The sequence below is a fragment of the Triturus cristatus genome, chromosome 11, assembly GCF_964204655.1.
Source record: "Triturus cristatus chromosome 11, aTriCri1.1, whole genome shotgun sequence".
NCBI lineage: Eukaryota > Metazoa > Chordata > Amphibia > Caudata > Salamandridae > Triturus > Triturus cristatus.
In genome coordinates, this window is record NC_140594.1 from 48,147,784 (window position 1) to 48,170,296 (window position 22,513).

Sequence of the window (22,513 nt, forward strand, 5' to 3'; positions counted from 1 at the left end):
AGACGCCAACTACTAGAAACCACATTGGTATTTGAACTGGGCCTGTACGCTAAGGATCCTGGCACCCTAAATTAGCCATTTGTTATAGTTTGCAACTCTTATTGTTTGGGTGGTGGGTTTTTAACCAAAAGGATTTCTGACCATTTTTCTAAACTGGGAAGTTGGCGCACTGAGTTTGCATCCAAAGCCCACCGAAACAGTAACAGACATATGATAGTAGTCTTGTGTGAGAAAGTGCCATCTTTCTTGCATGGTATGCCCCCACTTTTTTCTGAATTGCTGAATGTACTTTGACTGAGTGTACCCTGGACTCCTGCCAATCAGGTGCCCAGGGCCTATGTTCCTTCCCTAAAAACACAAAACACAAATTGGCAAACCCTGGCCACATCTCAGCCCCTGGTAAATGGTACACTAGGTACCCAAGGCCTTGTGACCAGGGAAGGCCTCTAAGGGCTGCAGCACTCCTTGTGCCACCCTTAGAGGCCCTTTACCCTTACACACACACACTGCCCTTGCAGGCTGGGTGTCTGGGTGCAAGACAAAACAAAGAGTCGACATGGCACACATCCCTGTGTGCCATACCCATCACCTACACTGCCATGGCATACATCAGCCACCCCTCTAGCTGGGTGCCCTATGCCAATGGTGTGGGCAAAGGAGCAGGAGCCCTGTGCCCCTACAGTACCCAGGTCCATTCCTGGGCACTGTAAGTGCAGTGCTGCCATGTACGAGTACATGATGCTGAGAGCTCGTCAAACACGAACTCCACAGCACCATAATGGCAACACTGAAGACTGAGAAGTTTGGTATCAAACTTTTCAGCACATTAAACCCACACTGATGCAAGTGTGGGATTTAATGTACCAAACACCCCAGAGGGCATCTTAGAGATGCCCCCTAAAATCTAACCTACAATCCATGTCTGTTCTGAGGCTGCCTAGGCTGCCACACAGCAGACATGTTGCTGGACCCCTAGGTAGGAGAGCCCCTGCTCTCATGGGCCTGCAACAATGCACATCCTGGGCGAGGTGCTAAATCTCCTCCTACAGCATGGGCAGGGGGAAGTTCCAAAGGCATGCCGCCTCTGTGAGTTTCCCCAGGCCACTGCAACCCCCACTCTGGCGGGAAGCTTGGCCGGAAACACCAAATAAGGACAGGGCATGTGCCAGCCTGCTAACCCCAGGTGGGGGAGGCGAGGTGAAGCACACCTCCGGGCTCTCGACATCTTGAAGATGGGAAGCCCTACCCTATCAGGACTAGGCTACTGCCCCCCTCCCACAGGAGAGAGGCAGGATAGGGGGTGTACCCACCCCAGGACAGGGACCCATTGGTCCCTGCCCTTCACCTACCTGTAACACCCCTAAATCTAGTATTTAGGGGCACCCTGAACCTTCCTTCCCCAGATTCCAAGATCCGAAGTAGAGCTAGAAGAAAGAAGACCTGCCCTGCAGCTGCTAAGAAGAGGAAGACACCAACTGCTTTGGCCCCAGCCCTACTGGCCTGTCGACCCTCGAACCTGCTCCTGCTCCAACCCGGCATCTCTTGTGGCCAGCAACCTCACAAACCCCGGAGGACCTGGCTACCTTTTGACTCCAAACCCCTGGGACTCCCATCAGTAGAGTCTCTACTCAAAATCTACTTCTAATCCCTGGCAGCAGCCCAGAACCGCGAACCCAGCACACTCTGCACCAGCCAAGTCTGGCCTGTGCTGGAGTGAACAAAGACCACGAGGACGACCCCACGGCAACTGTGACCCCGAGTCCGGCACCCAAGGACCTCCTTCGACACTCCTGAAGAAGCCTGCAGCCTCAGAACCAGGTGCCCCCCCCCCAACCGCGATCAACAGAGGGTAAGATTTCCCGACACCAAAAGGCACCCCTGCACTCGGCGTCCCGCGGCCCCCTGTGCCCAATCCCGGGGTACCTACCTATCCTCCAACTACCCAACTTACCTCTCGAAGTGGTGGTGGCACCTGAAGAATCCTCATCCCCGAGTTTGCAGTTTTTTTCTAAACCGGAGATTTCCCATTGAAATCAATTGAGCGCCCGAAGGCTGAAAAGCACCCTGCACCCAGCCGCCCGAGTGGCCCTGGCAGTGTAACCTCTACACCTATCTACTTCCCCACTTGCCCTGAGTAAGTGACCAGGAGCCCAGCTCCCACAGCCGCGTGGCCTGCTAGTCAGCAGCCACCAACCAAGGCCCCCCTACCTCTCATAGGATAACATTGGGCCTAACTCTCTCTGCACCCGGCCGCCCTTGTGCCGCTGAGGGTGAACCAACTGTACCTACCTCACCCTGGGAGACCCCAGAGTCTATGCCCAGAACCTTAACTCTGCCAGTCGAGTACTTACCTTTAAACCGATAACTCAATTTTCTCCATAGGGTAACATTGACTGGCTTTTCCTGAAATTTCTTCTTAGTGTGAACTTTTCAAAACCTAAAATATTCACCAAAAATCAGCCGAGTAACGAAAACGAAAATACTCGCCTGCTCTTAGGTGAGTTCCCAGTGCTGGATCTTGGTGCCCAATACTGACTCTGAAAAATACTTACAACTGTACTTACCAGTAACCCAATTTTCTCCCATAGGAAATCATTGACTGTTTTTCTGTGAAATTTCTTGTGTCAATTTCTGCAATCTTTAAATATTCTTTAAAAATCGTATAATATCTGAAAACGTAATTACTTACCTGTTTTGGATAAAGGTCCCAGTACTGAGTCTAGGCACCCAGTACTGGATTACAAAAGTAACGAGAACATACTGTACCTGCAACTAGAATTTTCTGCCATAGGGAATCATTGACTGTTTTCTATTAAATATTTTCTAAGTGTCAACTTTTAAAATAGCAAAATATTGTCTAAAAATCATGACAGTAATTAAGTCGACTTTTATCCCTTGATTCCAAGTACTGACCCAGGACTGAATCTAGGATCCAGTCCTGGAATTCCAAAAGTAATCTGTGGCAAATAACTTGAAACTTCCATTGAACTCAATGCATTATTGTGTTTTAGAATTGTGTTGCCTATTGCAACCACTTGTAACTTTCTACAAAAGTCAATTGCATATTGCAAAAGTATTTATATAAAGCATCTCATTCTGAGAAAGTATATTTTAATACCTATTGTTGGTTCTAAAATAAAACAAGCATATATTTTTTATATATAAACCATTGGCTTAGCGTGCAGTTGTTATTGAGTGTGTGAGGCCATTTGCTGGCTGAGGGTGTGCAACAAATGCTTTACACTGTCCTCTGATACTGCCTTACTGCTCGACCAAGCTACCACTTTAGAGAGTAAGCTTATATCTAACTTTAGCCTCTGCCAAACCTCTGGGGACTGTGGACTCTGTAAACCCTGTACCTATTTGGGAACAGTATATACAGAGCCACTTTCTCACATCTTGTGACACTGTGTAATTTTGTCTGGCACCTCAGGTGGGTTGACTTGCACTTTGTGTACAAACACTAGACTAAACCCAATGAGTCCCAAAGATTTCTGAGCTCTCCTACGCGGTCTTCCAGAGACGACCAGTGGCCACAGGGTCCAATGTTAGTGAAGATCTGCTACCTAGCAGGTAAACGCTATGAAAAGGTTTGGGTGGTATCTCATCCCAAGAATCACGCTTGCACCTTTTTGGTCTTCTTTGTGGGGTTTAATTTTAGCTGACATTTGTACTTAACCTGTTAACAAGCTTGTACATCACTGCCCCAGGAGAGTCAAGTGCCCAGAGGGAATAACCTTGTTATCCATTTGGAGTGCAGTAGATTCAGTGATCCTAGGAAACCAGGGACAAAGGCAGGACCCAGGTAGGAAACTCCCAAGAATCCACTGCCTGCCACAGGGTGGCAGAAAAGGGAGAAAGAGCACCTTCGGTTTTATCCTCCTCTTCTTCCTGGGCTTATCTGTAGGCATGCAGAGGAACCGCTGGTCTAAACAAGTGAATAAGATGTGTAGGTTGGGCCCAGATAACTTCAGCTATGTGACCCTGGTCACTGCTGTACCTCTTTAGCCCTAGGAACTGGAAACAGTTTAATATTCATCTCTGAGGCCAATGTTATCCTTTGGGAGGTGTTCAGGTCGACTGAGGTTCTCTGTGAAGCGCTCGGGTTTCCTTTTCAAATCAAGAGATCAACTGCGTCTGTATAACCAAGCCTATTTTCAGAATGCAGAGATTTGAGCTAATGGCATGCACTCCAGTGTATTATGTGCACCTTCTTCTATAAACCCACTGATGCTCAACTAATCTACTACCCAATAGGTGATTGCCCACCCTGCAAAATAGTGTTTCTCTGCTTCTAGAGGTTCTTTCGGAAGTGATCTAATCGGGCTGTCTAGAGGAAGGGACACAGACCATTACACTGGAGTTCGGAGTCTAGAAGACTAGTCTAGTTGGAGACATTGGTTTGCTATGAAGCCAGTGTAGAATCAAGACCCCTTGTAGATGGCCATTGGATTTGGGGACTGTATCTTAGTACCGGCTGGCCGCTGTTGAGATCATCTTGTGACTGGTGTACTTACGGTTCTGGGGTGCCACAATGGACACTGGTGAGCCCACTGGCCATTTGACTATCAGCCTAGACAATGGTGTCAAAACCCGGTAACTCAACTCACAATATCTCTCAAACCAGAACATCAAGAGAAATCGTTCCACGGTCAGTGTTACCTCCTCCAGCTGGTGGGATGAGTAACCAGGCTGGGCCAGTGGGGGGGTGGGTTGGGAGGCAGGGGACCTGTTTCCCCTTGTTGCACGGCATGGGAGGAGTAGAGTACAGGCGCCCGCAGTGAGAGCTTCAGGAGGTGTAGGCCCCTCCTAGCCTCTGATTCACCACAGCAGATCCTCTGGGGAAATCTGTGGGTATTTGGTTGCAAATCCCCAGTACTTTTGTGGTTTGCAAAGTATTGTTATCGGGTCTTGGGCCGGCAAGTCACACCAGTTCTGAGATTCACATGCAGTCTCTTCAGTCTCTGCCCACCCCAAGCAAGAACAATCTCCACCTGCATGTAGCAGCTGACTGTCTCTCAGACACCCACCCAACCGTCGATTGCACGGGAGTATTCCAGAGCCGCGTGCGGCATTCCAATGCAATGAAGGTGAATCACAAGTTCACAAACTGACTTGCTCACAGTTATGTTGGTATGTGGAAGACCACCCTCTGCCAGGAAGACAGCCACCCCCCCCCCCAGACTGCTACAGTTGTTACTTAGCAGCCTCCATGAGCCCACACTTTGCTGCTAGAATGTACCCAATGGCCGTGTGACCCCACTGCTCTTAGCCCTGCACAGTTACCACTAGACCACACCTTCTCCTATGAGGCACATGTTCACTGTAATGTAATAACCAGAGCTTGGGAGAGATTCCCATTGAGTATTTTTAGATGAGCTCATTTTGCTTTATTGATTGTTTTTTCTTTTCACCCCAACAGAGGCAAAGTTCAAGAAGCTGGAGAAGCGGTAACCGTGACGTTTCAAGGACAGAAATAACACTGGGTGTCCTCCACTGTAAAGGTCCCTTTGCTGGTAGGCAGTGCCGCTGGCTTTGCGATGCTTCTCCAGTAATACGAACCTGCACATGCCAGCCTCCAGCCCTTTGAAGGTTAGGCCTGGCAAGTTCCTGCTGCATGAGACATCCGCGTCCGCAAAACAGCAGCAAGAGCTGGGCGCAGATGTCTTTCAGACTGTACAAGTCGAGCAATATGTCATTGTTTAGTGGAATGACCCTAGGGGGAAATTCACAGTTCGCTCAGTAGGCTACCACACTCTGTCGTGCTAGAATGTCTGCTATTGTTACCTGCATCCTTTTGACGAAAGCGACCACTTAGCTGAATGAGAGGCGTCCATCCAAGGAGGATACCTTTTGTAAAGGAAATCACAAACTGTTTCCAGAGGTTCTCCTTCCAGCAGCCAGCTCACAGGGAAAATTGGGCAAGAAACGAGAAATTATGGACTACCACTGCCCCCCCCCCCTATCTTTTCCGAGGCACTAGCCCGTTAGGATGTTGCACATGTGTTCTTCCAGACTAGTGCACCTGTGGACTGGTACACAATGTAAACAAATGTAGAGTTTGTGCTTTACTGGTAGTGTCTGTCTTCGCTGTTCATAAAAAAACTAAAACTGCCCAAAAAACAAAACCACAATTTCAAAAATCACACTTACCTGTGTTTTATCTGTGCGTGTTCGGCTGATCAATTTCCTACAGTGTACTGTCCTTTTGGCTAATTCTGGTCTATTGTGAGGAACCTGAACTGTGTCCACGGTGATGCTACTTAGGGCCAATTTGGAAAGATGTACATCATTAAAAAGTGACAGACTAAATTATTGCAAATACCTGCAAACACGTTAAAAACAGGTGACTTTCAGCGTTTATTTGATGAAATTGAGGCTAATTTTTTTATCACTAGATTATGCAGCTCTAAGACCTAGTTTAATGTGTGAAACTGTGCATTTCTGTAAATTTTGAGCAAAATTAAGCCTAATGTTTGAAAATGCTTGTAGCCAGCAGCTGTGGTGGCAAGTACTTCAGAATCCACCCTGTCGCTCCAAATGCTTAGGTTAAAGTTTGTTGATCATTTTTCATTTTGTTCATACTTTTAAACACACTCTCCTTTTTGTCATATGCTCTCGAAGCTTTGGTTTGTAAGTGAAGCTTTTGTCCCATAAAGCCTGTTGTGTACCACAGTTGTATATAGTGTTCCTTGCACCTGCCCAGGCGCCAAAGCACATTGTGGTCTAGTAGCCTGCTAATCCGCTCGTGCTTGGTTGGAAATGTGTGGTTGCCGAGTGTCCCCTATTGCTACAGTTTTAATGTGTTAAGTGTGAAGGCCAGAGTTATTCCTTTATTCTATAATATTTCACAGCGTCTTAGCTTGTAGTGGACTGGAGAGCAAATGAGCGATGAGATGCGTAGGCGTCCTACGACACATTGTGGTTGGTTGGAAGGGTCGAGGGATGCACTGTGGCCCCTCTTGTGAGGCAAAGTGCATCTTATACATGTGGAATGGAATGAAGGAGAATGAGTGAGAGCTGCGCCGGTGTTTGGCGTAATATCCTTGATGAAGATTTCTTTTCAGTTCTAGTTTGGGGAGGAGCCACAGTTCCGTGGCATCTCCGTCACCCTTGTTATGATGTTTGTCCACATCTGCTGTCTGGTGGGACTTTCTGTCTTCTGTTTGGAAGAGTTATATTAAAGATGGTTCATGGGCACATAAACAGCAGAATGGACATCTGAAGAAGGCGATCCGTACAACCAATAACATTTATTTATTTATTTATTTTTGAAATTTATAAAGCGCGAACAAATGCCCATAGGCGTCTCGCCGCTGGGAAAAACAGTGTGAAGTACCCACAAAGCTAAGAAAGAGTAGTTATTGGCCAAAGAGCCAGGTCTTCAATTTTCTGCGAAATAACATCAGAGATGAGCTTTCTCTGATGTCAATTGGTACCGAGTTCCAGAGCCTGGGTGCGGCCACCATAAAGCGCCTATCGCCCCAGGAGACTGTTTTGGTTTGAGGTACTTGCAGAAGATAACATAAATGCTCCATCACACATGTTGACATTTCTTTTTCCCAAAACAACCTTTTGACCGATTCAGACACATGCTGAAGTAATTTGTACACTGGTAAAAAAAATATTGGTAATAGCACAAATAAATGTCATGAACACGCGCACAACAGTAAGAAGTAAAAACGAAAATAGAGATAATTACTCTAACCTGTTTGCAAAAGCAAGTCCTAGCGGGTAACTGTTAATGCAGCTGCCTAGAGGTACGTTACCCTAGTGAAGTAAGACATAAGGAGGGCGCACATGGTAGATCGGGCAGAAAAGGGGCCTTTCATCTGCTGAACGTACATTACGAGCAGCTTGATAGAATTTTAGCATCGCCCGTTGGATTAAGATCTTTAGTACACTTAGTCGACACATAAATATTACAATTGAAGGTGATGCAAAATAGGCAACCAGTGTAAATGAGATACACAAGGAGTAATGAGAGCAGAGTTGGAATGACCAAGAAAAATAAAGAATGGGCAGAAATAGAAGGAAAGCCTGTGGACAACAGTAGTGAATTGTATGAGAATGAGAGATTAAATCTGAAGTTTTGCCTCAGAACAGAAGAAAATAAATCCTCTCAATATTATATAGTAAACTATAACATAATAAACGATCTAATATTATATAGTTTAAAATAAGTATAAGCAAGTATAAAATCTGTTTTTGAAAATTAAGTGTAGAATCAAAAGTATTGCTTTGGTTGTGACCAAAAGAGAGTGACTTACTAAGAGAAGGAGGAAACAGAATGAATCCTAAGCAGGAAACAATAAGAGATCAGTATTTGAGAAACAGTTCAGAGCTCCAAAAGTGCAAGTGTAGAAGATAGTTTGTGATAATGAGAATAAAGAATAACGTTGGACACAACAAACAATGCAACATAACAAACAATGCAGTCTGTAGAAATTATCCAGGATGAAAACTGCATTGAGTTCAAATGAATTCTGTTTGTCAAGCTCTAAAGCTTTGATTAAAATCCGTCTCTTCGGGTTCCAAGATCAGCGGTTTTGCCTCCAGACCACATTTTTTGTAGGTATGTTTTTTATCAAACTAATTCAATCAGCAAGAACCCTGGGAACCTCTTGGCTCTAAAACCAATAACAGAATTCTTTTTCCAACTTAATAGTTGGATTTGGAAGCAATCGGAATGTTGTGTGTGTTGTTAGTTAGATCAAAGACGTTTTTCACCTTGACTTAACTTCATGTTGCGCTTGGGAACAAAATCATCCTCCAGTGGATTTGTTTATTTAGTTTAGTTTTGAATTTACACAATATTGTCCTTCAAATAATTACAAACCTATAAGAAGGAAAAAGATATAAATTTGATTCATACAAATTCCTAATCTTAAAATCCTCAATTTCACCGTCAGTAAGAAATCTGAGGATGGATTACTACTAAAAGATTATTGTCTCTGGAGTAGGTCAATACATTAGTCTTACTAAATAGACCGGGAACTTGGGCTCTGCCTCTTTTATGGGAAAATTATTCAATATTTGTCAGTTTATAATTTGGCAGGCACATACGCTCCATATAGACTATAAAAGGTCGGAGACCGCCTTCAACCCTGCCGTAATCTGTTATGTACTCAGATGCATTTGATAAGGCGAACAGTCATGTATTGCCTCGAAACTTAATAAATAACACTTCTAAAAAATAAATGCTTTGCAAAAGCAACACTTAGCAAAGTATTTTTTCTCAAAATATTTTGAAGTAAGGATGGTGTGAAAGGGGAGAAGTGATTATGGGTGTAGGATATGTGTTGGGGGTTATGGGGTTTGGTATCAGGATAAGGGTTTGCTATAAAGGGGATTATGGTTTGATTGTAAGTGGGTAATGATTTGGGTAAGTGGCTTAGGGTTTGAGGTATAGGAGCTTGGAGTTGGATAAAGAATCATGCTTAGGTGGTTATGGATACAAGGGATTAGCGTGAAAGGGTTAACAGTTTAGGATTTTAAGGGTAAATGTTAGCAATTAAAGCAATGGGCTTAGGCAGTGGGGTTTAGGGCTTGAGGTATGTGTTTTATGGGTAAAGGTTTAGGGGAATAGGGTATGCAGTATAAGGGAACGAGGTTGGGATTAAGATAAAGGGTTTAAGATACAGCATTAAGGGCTTGGGATTCAGGGTGAAGGGTCTTTCTGTAGATGTTAATGACATAATGGTGTGTCTAGGAGTCTAAAGTTAAGTTATGGGGTTATGGTTTAAGGGCTTGGGCAATAATAATAATAATACATATTTATAATGCACAAACATATCGCCCCTTAAGGTTTCAAGGCACTGGGGGCTGTCGGGGAGATGAATTGAGCTATTTTTCAAAGTCGCATGGTGCTGAGCTGGTGCCGGGGATCAAACTGTGAGGCCCGCGCTCCAGAGTCAGCCGCTGCGCTACACCTCTCCCTTATAGGGATAAGGGGCTGGGCTTAAGGGTGAACCCGTATGACTACCTTTATTTAGTTTCGTTGTTGGTAATTTGTTTAATTTGAGGTGGATTGTTGTTTGTTATTTAATGACCATCTGTCCCAAAAAATGTTTACAAATCCAATTGTTGCTTTTCTCAGTAACACTGCACTTAATTCATTTCAGTGGAACCCACTGTAATTTCAAAGTGATGTAATTAGAAATGTTGAAATGAACCTATGCTGTTTGTACGTAAAGAATGTGAATTACCAAGATACAGCCCTTCACTTGTGCTCAATTAAACGAATGCAAGGCGAAGAGGATTCGGAGCCGGCCCAGTGAGGCACATCACACCTTGAGAGGCGGGAGGACAATCCTAAAGTGAACCTTCGCGATAACTTATTTCAAACTTATAAGACGATCCTTAGTATCTGTGCCCTCTCTTGTGGATGGGTTTCACTGTGGTGAAGTTACTAGGAGATGCTCATGTCTCACTTATTCTTTCTCAATAGATTTTCTATTCTGGCTTCATGTAAAGGTCTTCAGGGTGGCACGTGTTGTTCTTAAGGTCTGAAGCCTCTGTCTGGAGATAATGGCTGGCTCTGACCTTTAGAGCGAGTAGGTCAACTCCCTGCCACCCGACCACAAGCTGAGAAAGAGGGGATTATTAAAGAACCCTAATGGGACATGAAGGGCAGGCTCCCGGCAGCACCTGCAGGGACTGCCCTTTGAAGAGGAGATATTGCGACTGGGCTGTCCTCGGCAGGAAGGTCAAACGAAGGAACCCTACTTGTCGGGGATAGACCGCGATGCTTTCTTGACGTAGACTTGGCCACTGCCTGAGCCAACTCACAGCGTCTTGATGACACCAACAACGATTGTTATTGTATTTTAATAGTATTTATATTGCGCTTTCTACCCCTGATGAGGCTTTGCGGCAAGTAGCACGCTACTCAGGAACTCAAGGTTAGAGGTAAGAAACTAATAGGTCAGTAAAGTGTTTTTTTTTTCTTCTTTTCTTGTGGATCAGTTGTGGTAAGTGTGTTACATTCGTCCCCATTCAGATCTCATGCATTTACCGTGTGGCTTTGAAAGGGATCGATTCATTGAAGTGGATTAGTAAAGGAAAGATGGGAGTTGTTATTGGGAGCGGTGGGTGCCTGTTAGTTGGATGATTAGGATAAAAGGAGGGAAGAGTTTGGGAGTCCATAGTAGTCGGAGAGGTTGGGGATGAGTTTGAGAGTGGGGGTATGGGCAGAGGTTGAAGGGGAGTGCCCCGCTGCCCCCAGTAAGTAAAGATGAATATATAACTATATAGAGACATGCCCTCGCATGTAACTATATAGCAACATGTATACACACCTAACCATGCAATGTTATGTTATGTACAAGACACAAATCCCACTATATAAATACCTATACGAATACACATGTAGTTATACTGAAATGCTCAGACATTACCATATGTGCTGTTTATACTTCTATATTTTTTATCTAAATAAATTGATACACATGTACACGTGCCTTCAGTATAATCATATTCACTTATTGTGATACATGTGTATTTTCATAGAAAAACAGAAACCCATAAGCACACCGGCATCTACGTTTATACATGTGAAGAAGTTTGCAAAATGTAGTAATTTGGGAATCCTGATAATGCTCCCAGAATGCTTCTGTATTGTATGTAAATATATGCAGAAGCGTGAAAGCGAGCCTGGCTCTTTGCTTTCAAAACAAAATATACCCAAAAAACGTAACTTGGCTGAACTGCTTTGCAACTTTAAATACCTGTTTGAGGCACGCCAATATATATATATATATATATATATATATATATATATTCACTGAAAAAAACATAGGTTTCACACAAGTTATAGTTAGCTGTACATTTCACTCGTAAAAAACCAATGAAATTCCCCCGTTATAGTTAGTGCAGGCAACTATAACTCACGCGACCGCAATCCTCTGCTGATGCTAATACTGTATTTAGACACTTATTTGCCCATGTCTTCTTCCATTAAATTTTAGCTATACATATATTACAAATATTTTTTTTTCATAAAGACACATATGCCATCAGCAGAGGATTGCGGTCGCGTGAGTTATAGTTGCCTGCACTAACTATAACGGGGGAATTTCATTGGTTTTTTACGAGTGAAATGTACAGCTAACTATAACTTGTGTGAAACCTATGGTTTTTTCAGTGAATTTGCAAGGTTTTTTAAATGCTAATTCCTAACTATATCGTGTGTGAAACCTATGGTTTTTTCAGTGAATTTGTACGGTTTTTTAAATGCTAAGTTACTTTACGCCATTCGTGGCGTGCGCGCCCAGTTAACGCAGTTCGTTCCGTGCGTGCACGGTGCGCTTCGCGCACCGTGCGCCCACTTTACGCAGTTAGTGCCGTGCACGCACGGTGGTCACGCGGTGCGCTGCGCGCACCGCGTGCCCACGTTATGCGGGATGGGCCATGTACGCACGATGCGCTTCGCGCACCGTGCGCACATGGGGGACATATTATGCGCTTCGTTGTGAAAAGGTATTCATTTATACTATTTCGTGATGTTATAAGCCATGCACAATTGGTGCCCTTCGGGCACCATTTGCACACGGGGTGTGGAGAGTGTGGATAATTTTTTTTTTTTTTATATAATTTTAACCGTACGCGTACGGTAAGCGTAATCGGCGATTTTTCGAAAAAAAATAAAATTGTTTTTTTGGCCTTGGGGGTTGTTTGGGGACACCTATATCGATGCTGGGTGATTAAGAACTGAATATACTGCCCCTTTAGATGGTTTTTGTCTTTGTTTTTGCTGCCCCCCTCAGAGTGCGAGAGAGAAAATGGCGGCCGCCGCTTCCTGGTTTCGACCGATTCGAATGTTTACCTAGATCGAACAGCCAATCAGAATCGCGCTCGCGCACGTCACTGTACGCGTACGGTAAGCGCACCGTAAGCGCACCGTAAGCTGGCTCAGATATATATATTGATTTAAAGGCTATTTTCTCAGAATCTACTGAACAGATTTACACCAAACCTACAAAAGGCACTTCCTTGACCTGTAGACTACCTCTCTGCCAAATTTCAAGGAACTCTGTTCAGCCGTTCGGGCTGTAGCTGTGTCTAAAGGTCCTATGGAAAAATGCATGGGAAAAACACGTTTTGGGACCCCCCTTTTATCTCAGCCCCCGCATGACGAATCCCCCCGAGACTTTCAGGGTAGGAGCGGAGCGTAGCGCCCCACCTATTTTGAAAATTTCGCGAGGATTCGTCGACCGGCGCCAAAGTTATTCAAAATAGAATGTTGCGGTTTTCCTATGGAAACGGGGTCCTAACTATAACTACCTACTGGCGACCGCCAGTAGGATATGGATATATATATATATATATATATATATATATATATATATATATATATATATATATATATATATATATATATATATATATATATATATATATATATATATATATATATATATATATATATATATATATATATATATATATATATATATATATATATATATATATATATATATATATATATATATATATTATATTTTTTTTTTTTTTTTTTTAATAAGATAATTTAGTGGACATTCTCCGTAAAGTCCTTATGGGCAGTGTGATAATTCAGTTCTAAATTCTTAAAGATGATGACCTGGTTTTAGAAAGCGCAACTGTTAACCTAACAGGGGTGTCCAGGCGCTACAAGACTGTTGCAATAACCCATTTGCAACCATGTCTTCGAACCTTTATGAAACTCTAGGTGCTTGCCTTCACCCCTTAACTAAAGGGGGAGAGCACAATTGGGATTCTAGAAAGAAAAAGCTGTACACCTTTTCAGGCCGGGCTTATTTGGGGAGCAGAAAACAGAAAAGCATTTGCAGACCGTGGAGGGCGGCACGAAAAGCAGACCTGAAGTTTCGCTGTTATAATTTCAGGACTCGGTTATTGTTGGCTCGGTGAGACATACAGGGGATTCTGAACTGCGTTCCTTTGTCCACAGGTAACCAGTGCTGAGTTTTCAATATGTGGCAGGCGCGTTATGCTTTGCAGTTGGCAACAGTCTAGCAGCCCAATTCTGGACTCTGCAGTCGGCCGCAGCCTTTATTGGTGGCCCCAAATATTGAGCATTACAGTGGTCCAGGTGTGATCAAATATGGGCTTGGACTACCTTGTTATGAATTGTTTTGTCACCACTGGAAGTACTTTAAACAGCATCCTTAAATATAGACAACAGGACGTGGGGACCTTGCTCATCCATGTTCAGATCATTAATCATCACCCCCAGGTTTAGCTGCGCCAACTGGAGTAGGGGATCATCTAATCGGAGGGCCACCTCTGTGGTGCATTGGTGATGCGTTGGCCAAAACCCTGCAGCTTCATCTTGGCGCCATCCAGATCGAATGCATTGGCACACATCGATTTCATCCCTGAGGTGATGCAGCCAGGAGGCAAGCGTAAGTCCCTGCATTCATGCAGATTCACTACTTTCAAGAATTCATATGGGTTTACAGAAGTAGGCCTAGAAAACATACTCTTTTCAGACTTTTGTGAATGCTGAGTCAATAAGTCTCAAAGCCACTCCCCCCTCCCCCCTTCTCGGTCACTGGAATAATTACATATGTTTTTTCAGACTTTGCTTCAAACAACCCAGTGTAGTGCGCAGTAGGATAAGAGGGCCTTTGGGAGATAAGGCACTAGGAAAGAAAACTGCAAGCAAGTGGCCATCCAGAGGTATACTCTAACTCATCGGAGGGACACCCTGCCACCTGCATGCTCCCTATTGTAACTGACTGCCGGATAATATGGGTCAAAATCAGGGGTCACAAGACCGACTTATCCATTGGCAGTTTTAATTTTGCTGGTGTCACTCCTTTTCTGTTCAAGGCCCATGTGAGGTCACTCGGCATAGAGTACATGAAAATATTGTTTGGGGCTCAAGGAGGAAAGATTCATAAAACAGTAAGACCTGAACCTCCACATGGCACCCCATGTCTTTGCGGAACAGTATCTTCTCAGCTAGCTCTGGATTGCCTCTGGGTCGCCATGCGCTTTATAAATCTACTATCATAGTTAAGAAGACGGGTAGCATAGTCATTTGGGATGGGGCTATTCAGCCCATACAGAACAAAGGGAGAGTGCACCAGAATGCAAACCGAGATCTCGGTGTATGCACCGCAGATCCCAGATTGGTCTCCAGTGGATTAGCCTTTTGAAGATTTATCCTAATTCCCAAATATCGGAACGTACCTCCTTCGCACTACCTCTTATGCCATCTAGAATAACTGCATTGTGGTAGTGTACTGGATATTGGGAATATACAGGATTAATTCCAATTAAAGCCCAGGTACCATACTATGAAGGAGGTAAGAGTATTCAAAATTGTTTGATAGATCACTCTAAACATCCCTCACATAAAGCAGCGTATCATCTGCGTATAACAAGATTGCGCGATTATCAACTTCCAGCCTGTGTGCCAAGATATCACGGAGGATGTTGTATTCAGTGTTTAAAATTAGGAGCGGACAATCTGAAGCTACATTAACGGAATCCCTAGCTGGTTGAAGGATTGATACTAGTATTGCTTTGTTTGTTGTGCTAGGTAGATATCCTTAATCTAATAGAGTTTGAAATAATGTGACCAGTTTGGGGGCCAAAAGATCAGCACGCAAGTATTGCTTTGCCTAAAGGGCTTCTATGCACCGGGATGGTTTGCACAGATTGCTGGATTACGCCATGCACCTCCTAGGGTGGTTGGCACGCCGTGTACAACTCTGGGTGAGTAGCCCTTTTACTGTTACGAGGTTCAAGGTGTGTGTCACTGTGGGTTTAGTCACATAGACTGGAGTCTTCAACACTGGGAAAGACTGGTGACCAGGGACAATTGACCAATCTGCTCCTTCACGGCATAAGGTTGCAAACGCAGCACTATGGCAGCCTTTGGGGGACAAATAGACCTCAATGACAGACATGCTAACTTCCAAGGACCCAAAGGGTGATAAGGAAGATAAACCCTTAGGCTGGGCAGGATCCTTCTTAAGAGGCAGATGAGCAGGGTTCCATCAGCTGTGATCACTCCAGAATACCTTCACCGCTTCCTATAGGAAATGAGACGAAATCAGGAGATACCTGAAATCCTGCCTCTGAGAACTGCAGGAAGATGTAGGAGAGTTGGGTTCCCGGGTAGATAATCCTGAGAAACTAGCAGGAAAAGATGTATTAAGGGGTTTTCAGTCGCAACCCCTGCAATTCACAAAATCTTGTTTCCCAAAGTACTTAGTCGGTTTTCAGATTTACAAAAAAAAATCCCAGTCACAAAAGGGGTTTATCAATCTGTGCCAAATCACAGTTTGGAATGGGAGTGTTTTGGGCATTCCTGGCCCTTCCAGTTGCAAACCATTGATCAGTTACCAGCACTCAAGATGGGGTGGTAATTTATTTGAAAAGAGAAAGGGGTCCCTTAAGAACCCTTCTCCTTTGAGAATCTGGGTAGCACTAGCAATTGTGGGGGGCAGAGGACTAGGCAGTGGTCCATGGGGCTTGAAGTGTTTCAAAGTGGTACACTTTTTGGAGGAGAAAATACATCCCACTTTCCTTTAAGAAAATCTGTCTGCTTAAAAAAATCAAAGTTCAATTTTAAAATGCAATTGCGGTGATGGTGCACTACTGTCCCTTGTAGGCCACCGTCCCCATGATTATAGACAATACAAAATAATTAGGCAGATTGTTCTTTGAGTCTCTATTTTTCTAATTGATTTTTTAGTGCATAGGTCACTTCAATCAGATTGGATTTACAAAATGTTGGTGTGTAATTTTAAGCTGTTATTTGTGAATTAAATCTTACTACATCTGGCCCGAAATTAATTATCCAAAGAACAGTACTGTAGGAAAGTGCCCCTTTTTGCATGGTTGCCCCCCCCCTTTTTGCCAAACTGTTGATGTACTTTGACTGAGTGTGCCCTGGTTTCCTGCCAACCAGGTAACTAGGGCCTATGTTCTTTCCCTTAACTGTAGAATTGCAAACCCAAATTGGCAACTCTCTGGCCACATGCAAGATCCTTGTAAAAGGTACCATAGGTACTGTGGCCAGGAAAGGTCTCTAAAGGCTGCAGCACTTAGTGTGCAACCTTTAGAGATCCTGCGCGCGCACACTCGCACTCTCTCTCACACACACTCTCTCACACGGCTGCGTGTTTTGGTGCAGAACAAAGTGAAGAGTCGGCATGGCACACAGGGTTGTGTGCCATGTCTACAACCCACAGCCCTGGCATAGGTAAGCCACCCCTCTAGCTGGGTGCACTACACCAGTGGTGAGGGTACAGGTGTATGAGCCCTGTACCCCTACAGTGTGTACGTCAATTCTTAGATATTGTAAGTGCATTCATGCCATAAAGAGTAATTGGTGGTGGGAGTTTGCCATTACGAACTCCACAGCACCATAATAGCTGCACTGAAGACTGGGAAGTTTGGTATCAAACTTCTCAGCACATTAAACTCACACTGATGCCAGTGTGGGATTTAATAAAAAATGCACTCAGAGGGCATCTTATAGATGCCCCCTGGAAAGCAACCTAACTCTAGTGTCCTGGCTGAGTGGCTGCACGCCAGCTGCCACCACCAGACATGGTCCTGGGCCCCTGGGTCGAGAGACTGCTGATCTCGGGAGTCTGAGACCATGGGCCTCTGGGTCAAGAGACTGCTGCTCTCGGGAGTCTGAAACAATGCACATTCTGGGACGGCGTGCCAAGCCTCCTCCCCCAGGATGCGCAGGGTCCACAAAGGGCAAACGTCAAAGGCTTGCCGCCTTTGTGAGCTACCCCAGCCATTTGCTGCTTCCAGCAACTGGCCCCCACCGGTTCTGACCCCCGCATTGGGTAGGAGAATCGGCGAGATAACCAAGTGAGTAAGGGAGGTGTGCCCACCTTTGCCAACCCACCCCTCAGGTGGGGGAGGTGAGGTGAAGCACAACTCTCAGTTCCCATCTTGTAGATGGGGGACCCCGCCAACCAGAGAGTCATATGCCCCCTCCCACTGGAGGGTGGCATAATAAGGGGTATACCCACCCCAAGGAAGGAAACCATTGGTCCTAACCTTTACCTACCTGTTGCGCCCCTAAATCTAGTATTTAGGGGCACCCCCGAACCTTGCCTCCTCAGACAAGAACCGACAAGAAGAGAGAAGGACCGAAAAAACTGTGCTGAACTAAGAAGAGGAGGACGCGCACTGACTTGGCCCCAGCCCTACCCCAAGAACCAGGAGGACCTGCCCTGCCTTCCAGACCAAGAATGTCTCCCGTGAGCACTGGATTTGCTCAGCCACAGACTCTGACTCCGGCCAAATCTGCGAGTCTGCACCCAACGCCCACGGTCCGAGTTCGAGTGGCCCACACCATGAGCAGGTCTCCCTGGAAATTTGGACATGAGATCTGGTGATCTCTGAACTGCCTCGAATCTCCAATCGACACCTGCCTTGCTGGAGGTCCCTCCCCCTACCCCCCCCCCGACCGGAGCTGGTAAGAAAGCCCGATGCCTAAAGACACCCCAGCACCTGACGTCTAACGGCCTTGGGTGACCCAACCGACAGTGTCCCAGCATCTCCAGACATCCTAACTTACCTCTCCAGCCAGTGGTCGCCTCCAGAAGATCTTCGTCACATGCCTGCAGTTTGTTGTAATCGGGGAATCCCCATTGAAACCAACAACGCCAAGACAGCACCCTGCACCCAGCCGCCCCTTTCCCGCTGCGGGTGCAGCTTGGGTGCTAAAGCCTTAAACCAGGAGCTTTGCTCCCACAACCTTATGGCCTGCTCGTGAGCAGCCACCAACCGGAGGCTCCCTATCTCCCTTTGGATAACATTGGTCCTCAGCACTCTGCCCCCGGCCACCCTAGTGCCGCTGCGGGTGCTTGAAGAGTGCATCCTTGACCCTGTGGGAACCCTGGTGCTAACCCCAGAATACCACCTCCCACAAGCAAGTACTTACCTGTGAACTGATAACTTCATTTCCCCCCATAGGATTGAATGGGCTGCTTTCCTTAGAAAAATCTTCTAAAGTGTGGAGTTGGTTTGTATGAAAACTTGAAATACTGCAAATATACAAAAACTGTATTCCTTACCTTTTTGTCTAGGAGATGTCCCAGTGTGATAGCTAGGCATATTGCACTGGTTAGCAAAAGTAACTTAAAAAGTAATCCAAGAAGTAACATGTGCAGTAATCTTGTAAAGTAACTGAAAAGTAATTTATGACTGTTGACTTACTTGTAAATCAACCAACTGCATTTCAACCTACATTCAACTGTAATTCACTGCATGAAAACTTGCAAAGTATTATGTCACTTACCTGCACCAGGCCTGGGTCTAGAAATAAAATAACAAAATAATGTTTTTGACACAAGCAAATTGTTCTGAGTTCAGTCTCTGAGTGTGTGGCATCATTTCTTGCCCGAGTGTGTACAACAAATGCTTAACACTGTCCTCTGATACTGCCTTACTGCTCGACCACACTACCACAAATAGAGAGTGGGGGGCTGTCTCACTTTACCTCTGCCTACCTTTGGGGTTCCACTGGACTCTGTGCACACTATAACTCACTTCCTACAAATACCATTGTGCGTTAGATGCAGACACGAGGCTCAATAAATTACTTACAGAAAATATCTAATTTCTGCATTTCAATCCATCTGTCTAAACATGAAAATACAGAAATTAGATGTTTGCTGCATCTAATGCACGACGAGGAAAGCCCTCTGCGTCCTGCTGAATGTGGGAAGACGGGGCCATGTCGCAGTAACAGAGCAGATGGGAAATGGGGCAGGTTCACAACACATGCGGTCTGGGATTGCGTCATTGGAGTTCCTCGGACCTGGAATCCTTTCGATGGGGCAATTGTGGCCTGCTGGGTTTATCTGCTTATGGCTCCTGGGCGAATCGGCTCCTTTTTTTTGTTGCAGATTTATATAGCGCGAACTCGACCCGAAGGTATCGGAGCGCTTTACATGAGCACCGGTTACATTACACAAGGACACATTCATTTTTTTTTTTGTTTGGGTAGGCACGGGGAGATTAAGTGATTTGCCCAGAATCACAGGATGTAGATGCGACCCGAGGCTCGAACTTGGTTTCCAGCACCAAGGTTGGCAACCTAGCCGTCAGACCTCATCCTCGCCTTGAGGCCTTCGTGCAGGCTTCAGTCAGCTGGGCCATGATGGTGGCTGTCCTGTTGATTAGGGGCATGCACCTGTTTTTGATTTTAGCTTCCTTCCACTCATGCACAGGAGGGCCATCTCTATGGTGTAAAGAGAGAGAGGCCCCCTGCTAATAGGGTAGCAGTTCCTTAAGGCAGGGATCAATGAATCAGTGTAAAGACTTAAGGCCACAGAAAAATATAATAATCATACATCAATAGTAGTTAGAAAAAGAAAGAACCAAATCAGATACTGTTTTTATCCAAAAGTACAAAACATGCTTTTATTAACAATATTTAATACATTGACATTCATACTGTCTCAATCGTATCACCACAAATAATTAAAAACATTATCACTAAATATGAAAACAATGAATTGATATAGTACTTCTTCATATATACAATTATTGAATATTTTTTCTCATATGTATATAATTTCCCTTAAAAAGTAGGGCAAAACAATGAGGCACAAATTCAATCGGCATCTCTCCATCCTCTGGCCCTCGTCATATCCTCGTGGAGACCTGCTGAGAAGCCACAGGGCGGGCTCTGCAGACCTGCGCGAGGCGATCAGAACTAGATTCTCGCAGCTCGTGAAGTCCGAGCGTCCGGAGAATCGATTTGGGTAACTTGCTCTCGTTTTCTCTAAGCGGCACTGCTTAAAACTCCCTGGCTGAAGGATGAAAGGCTAACCTGTAACAGTAGCACTGCAGCGCACCCTCTGCGCTGGGCTGCTCATAGATTCATGTACAGGTCGCCAAACCTCTCTTAGAGGAAACGCTGGGAGCAAAAGTGAGCTTATATCGATTGGCGCCGGCGCAACAAAGGTGTTGGCTCCAGCAAGGCAATTGGTATTTTAATAGATAATGCATTCAGAGTATTTTACGTTATTTCTTGCAGAAAGTTCCAGATCCAGCCACAAAGTGGCAGGAGAACGAAAGATTTCGCAACAGTAAATGAGACCCAGGCTGACTTTGAAAACCCGTGGCTTGGCATCTGATATTACTGCCTTAAAAACATGTAATACTCACTCAGTCCGAGCACCGCCGCAGGAGCTTTATTTCCAGGAATTACTGCAGGTCTTTTAACGACTCCCTGCCGCAGAAATAGTGTTACAGGGAAATGTCGTGTTTTTTAGCCCCACCTGTGTTTTCCTTCACTCCCACCACATCAATCGCCATGAAACGTGGGTTGTGGCTTAACCTCGGCAAAGTGCGAACGTCAGCAGTTCTAGATGTGAGCGCTATTGTAGGCGCTAAAATGATGTTTATAAATCCCCTTTCATTTCATGAGAAATCAATGAATGGTTTATTTAGGTGCAATACTCATAAAACATAAAAGACTAATTGGAAGCCACTGGATACAATTTCAAAACTATTACACATCACAAATTAACAAAATAATATCACAGGATGTTGAGTCGACGCCGAGAATCGAACCCAGTCCTCCAGTACTAAAGTAATCTCTCACTCTTCTCGTGCCTAAAAAGCAAGCATTGCCAAAGCCAATAGGTCTCGCCTATGCCGGAGCTATTGGCTTTGCCAATGTAGCCATGTTGTACACCAGCGTGGCTGCTGTTCAGCCAGGGCTTAATTTGTAAAATAATAAGTGCCAGGGCCCTGCCCAGGAGGCCACTGCAGCTTGCACCACCCATTCCCTCTGTCATTGCTGCCAATGACGCTACCAAAACAACTACTAGCTATCCCTCTTACCTGAAAGTGCGACAATTTAGACTATTCCAGGTCCCCAAAGCTACAGGAAGGGCTGGGAAGGCATGTACTAGTAATGCTTGATGTATATTTTATTCATAAACAACCACAGTTGTGCTAATCTCAAAATTAGATGACCCGTGCCGTCATGTGGCAGTGTCAGCAGTGCCGGTGTTGACAATTAAGTGCTGGTGCCGAGCACCGGAAACCACCAGCTCAAATTAAGCACTGTTCAGCTTGCCTAAAAGTTAGTGGCATAGAGGAAGTGTGGCGTTGAGTGCGATGGCAAAGAGTGGAGTAGAGTGGTATAGAGTGAAGTGGAGCAGAGTGGCGCAGAATGGAATGGCGTAGAGTGGAGTGGCTTAGAATGGAATAGTGTGTTGTAGAGTGGAACAAAGTGGAGTAGAGTGGAATAGAAAGTCGTGGAGTAGATTGTTGTAGAGTGGAGTAGAGTGTCGTGGAGTAGGGGGACAAGTCAAGGGCACATGTGGGTAATCGGCGCCTACCCACGCTTTTCACAGGGTGGCCGCCGTCTACCCTGCCAAAAGGTTGGGCCCCACAGAAATATGCTAAAATTGTCTTGGTGTAATTTTCCACACAGGGACACATTTAGCAGCGCCTGCACGTTGTCTGCTTCCGTTCTGAGCAGCAACATGCGGGAGGAGGGGTTACA

At 45.1% G+C, this 22,513-nt stretch overlaps 1 protein-coding gene across 1 annotated transcript in view; it reads left to right on the forward strand.

Annotated features, from left to right (window-relative positions):
- Positions 1-6,675, forward strand: part of BLOC1S2 (biogenesis of lysosomal organelles complex 1 subunit 2) — a 46,778-nt gene extending 40,103 nt beyond the window's left edge. The window contains exon 5 of the mRNA XM_085633327.1: positions 5,423-6,675. Coding sequence (XP_085489453.1) covers positions 5,423-5,454 — 32 coding nt within the window. The 3' untranslated portion in view covers positions 5,455-6,675. The remainder of the gene's footprint in view (positions 1-5,422) is intronic.
- Positions 6,676-22,513: the final 15,838 nt, after the last annotated feature.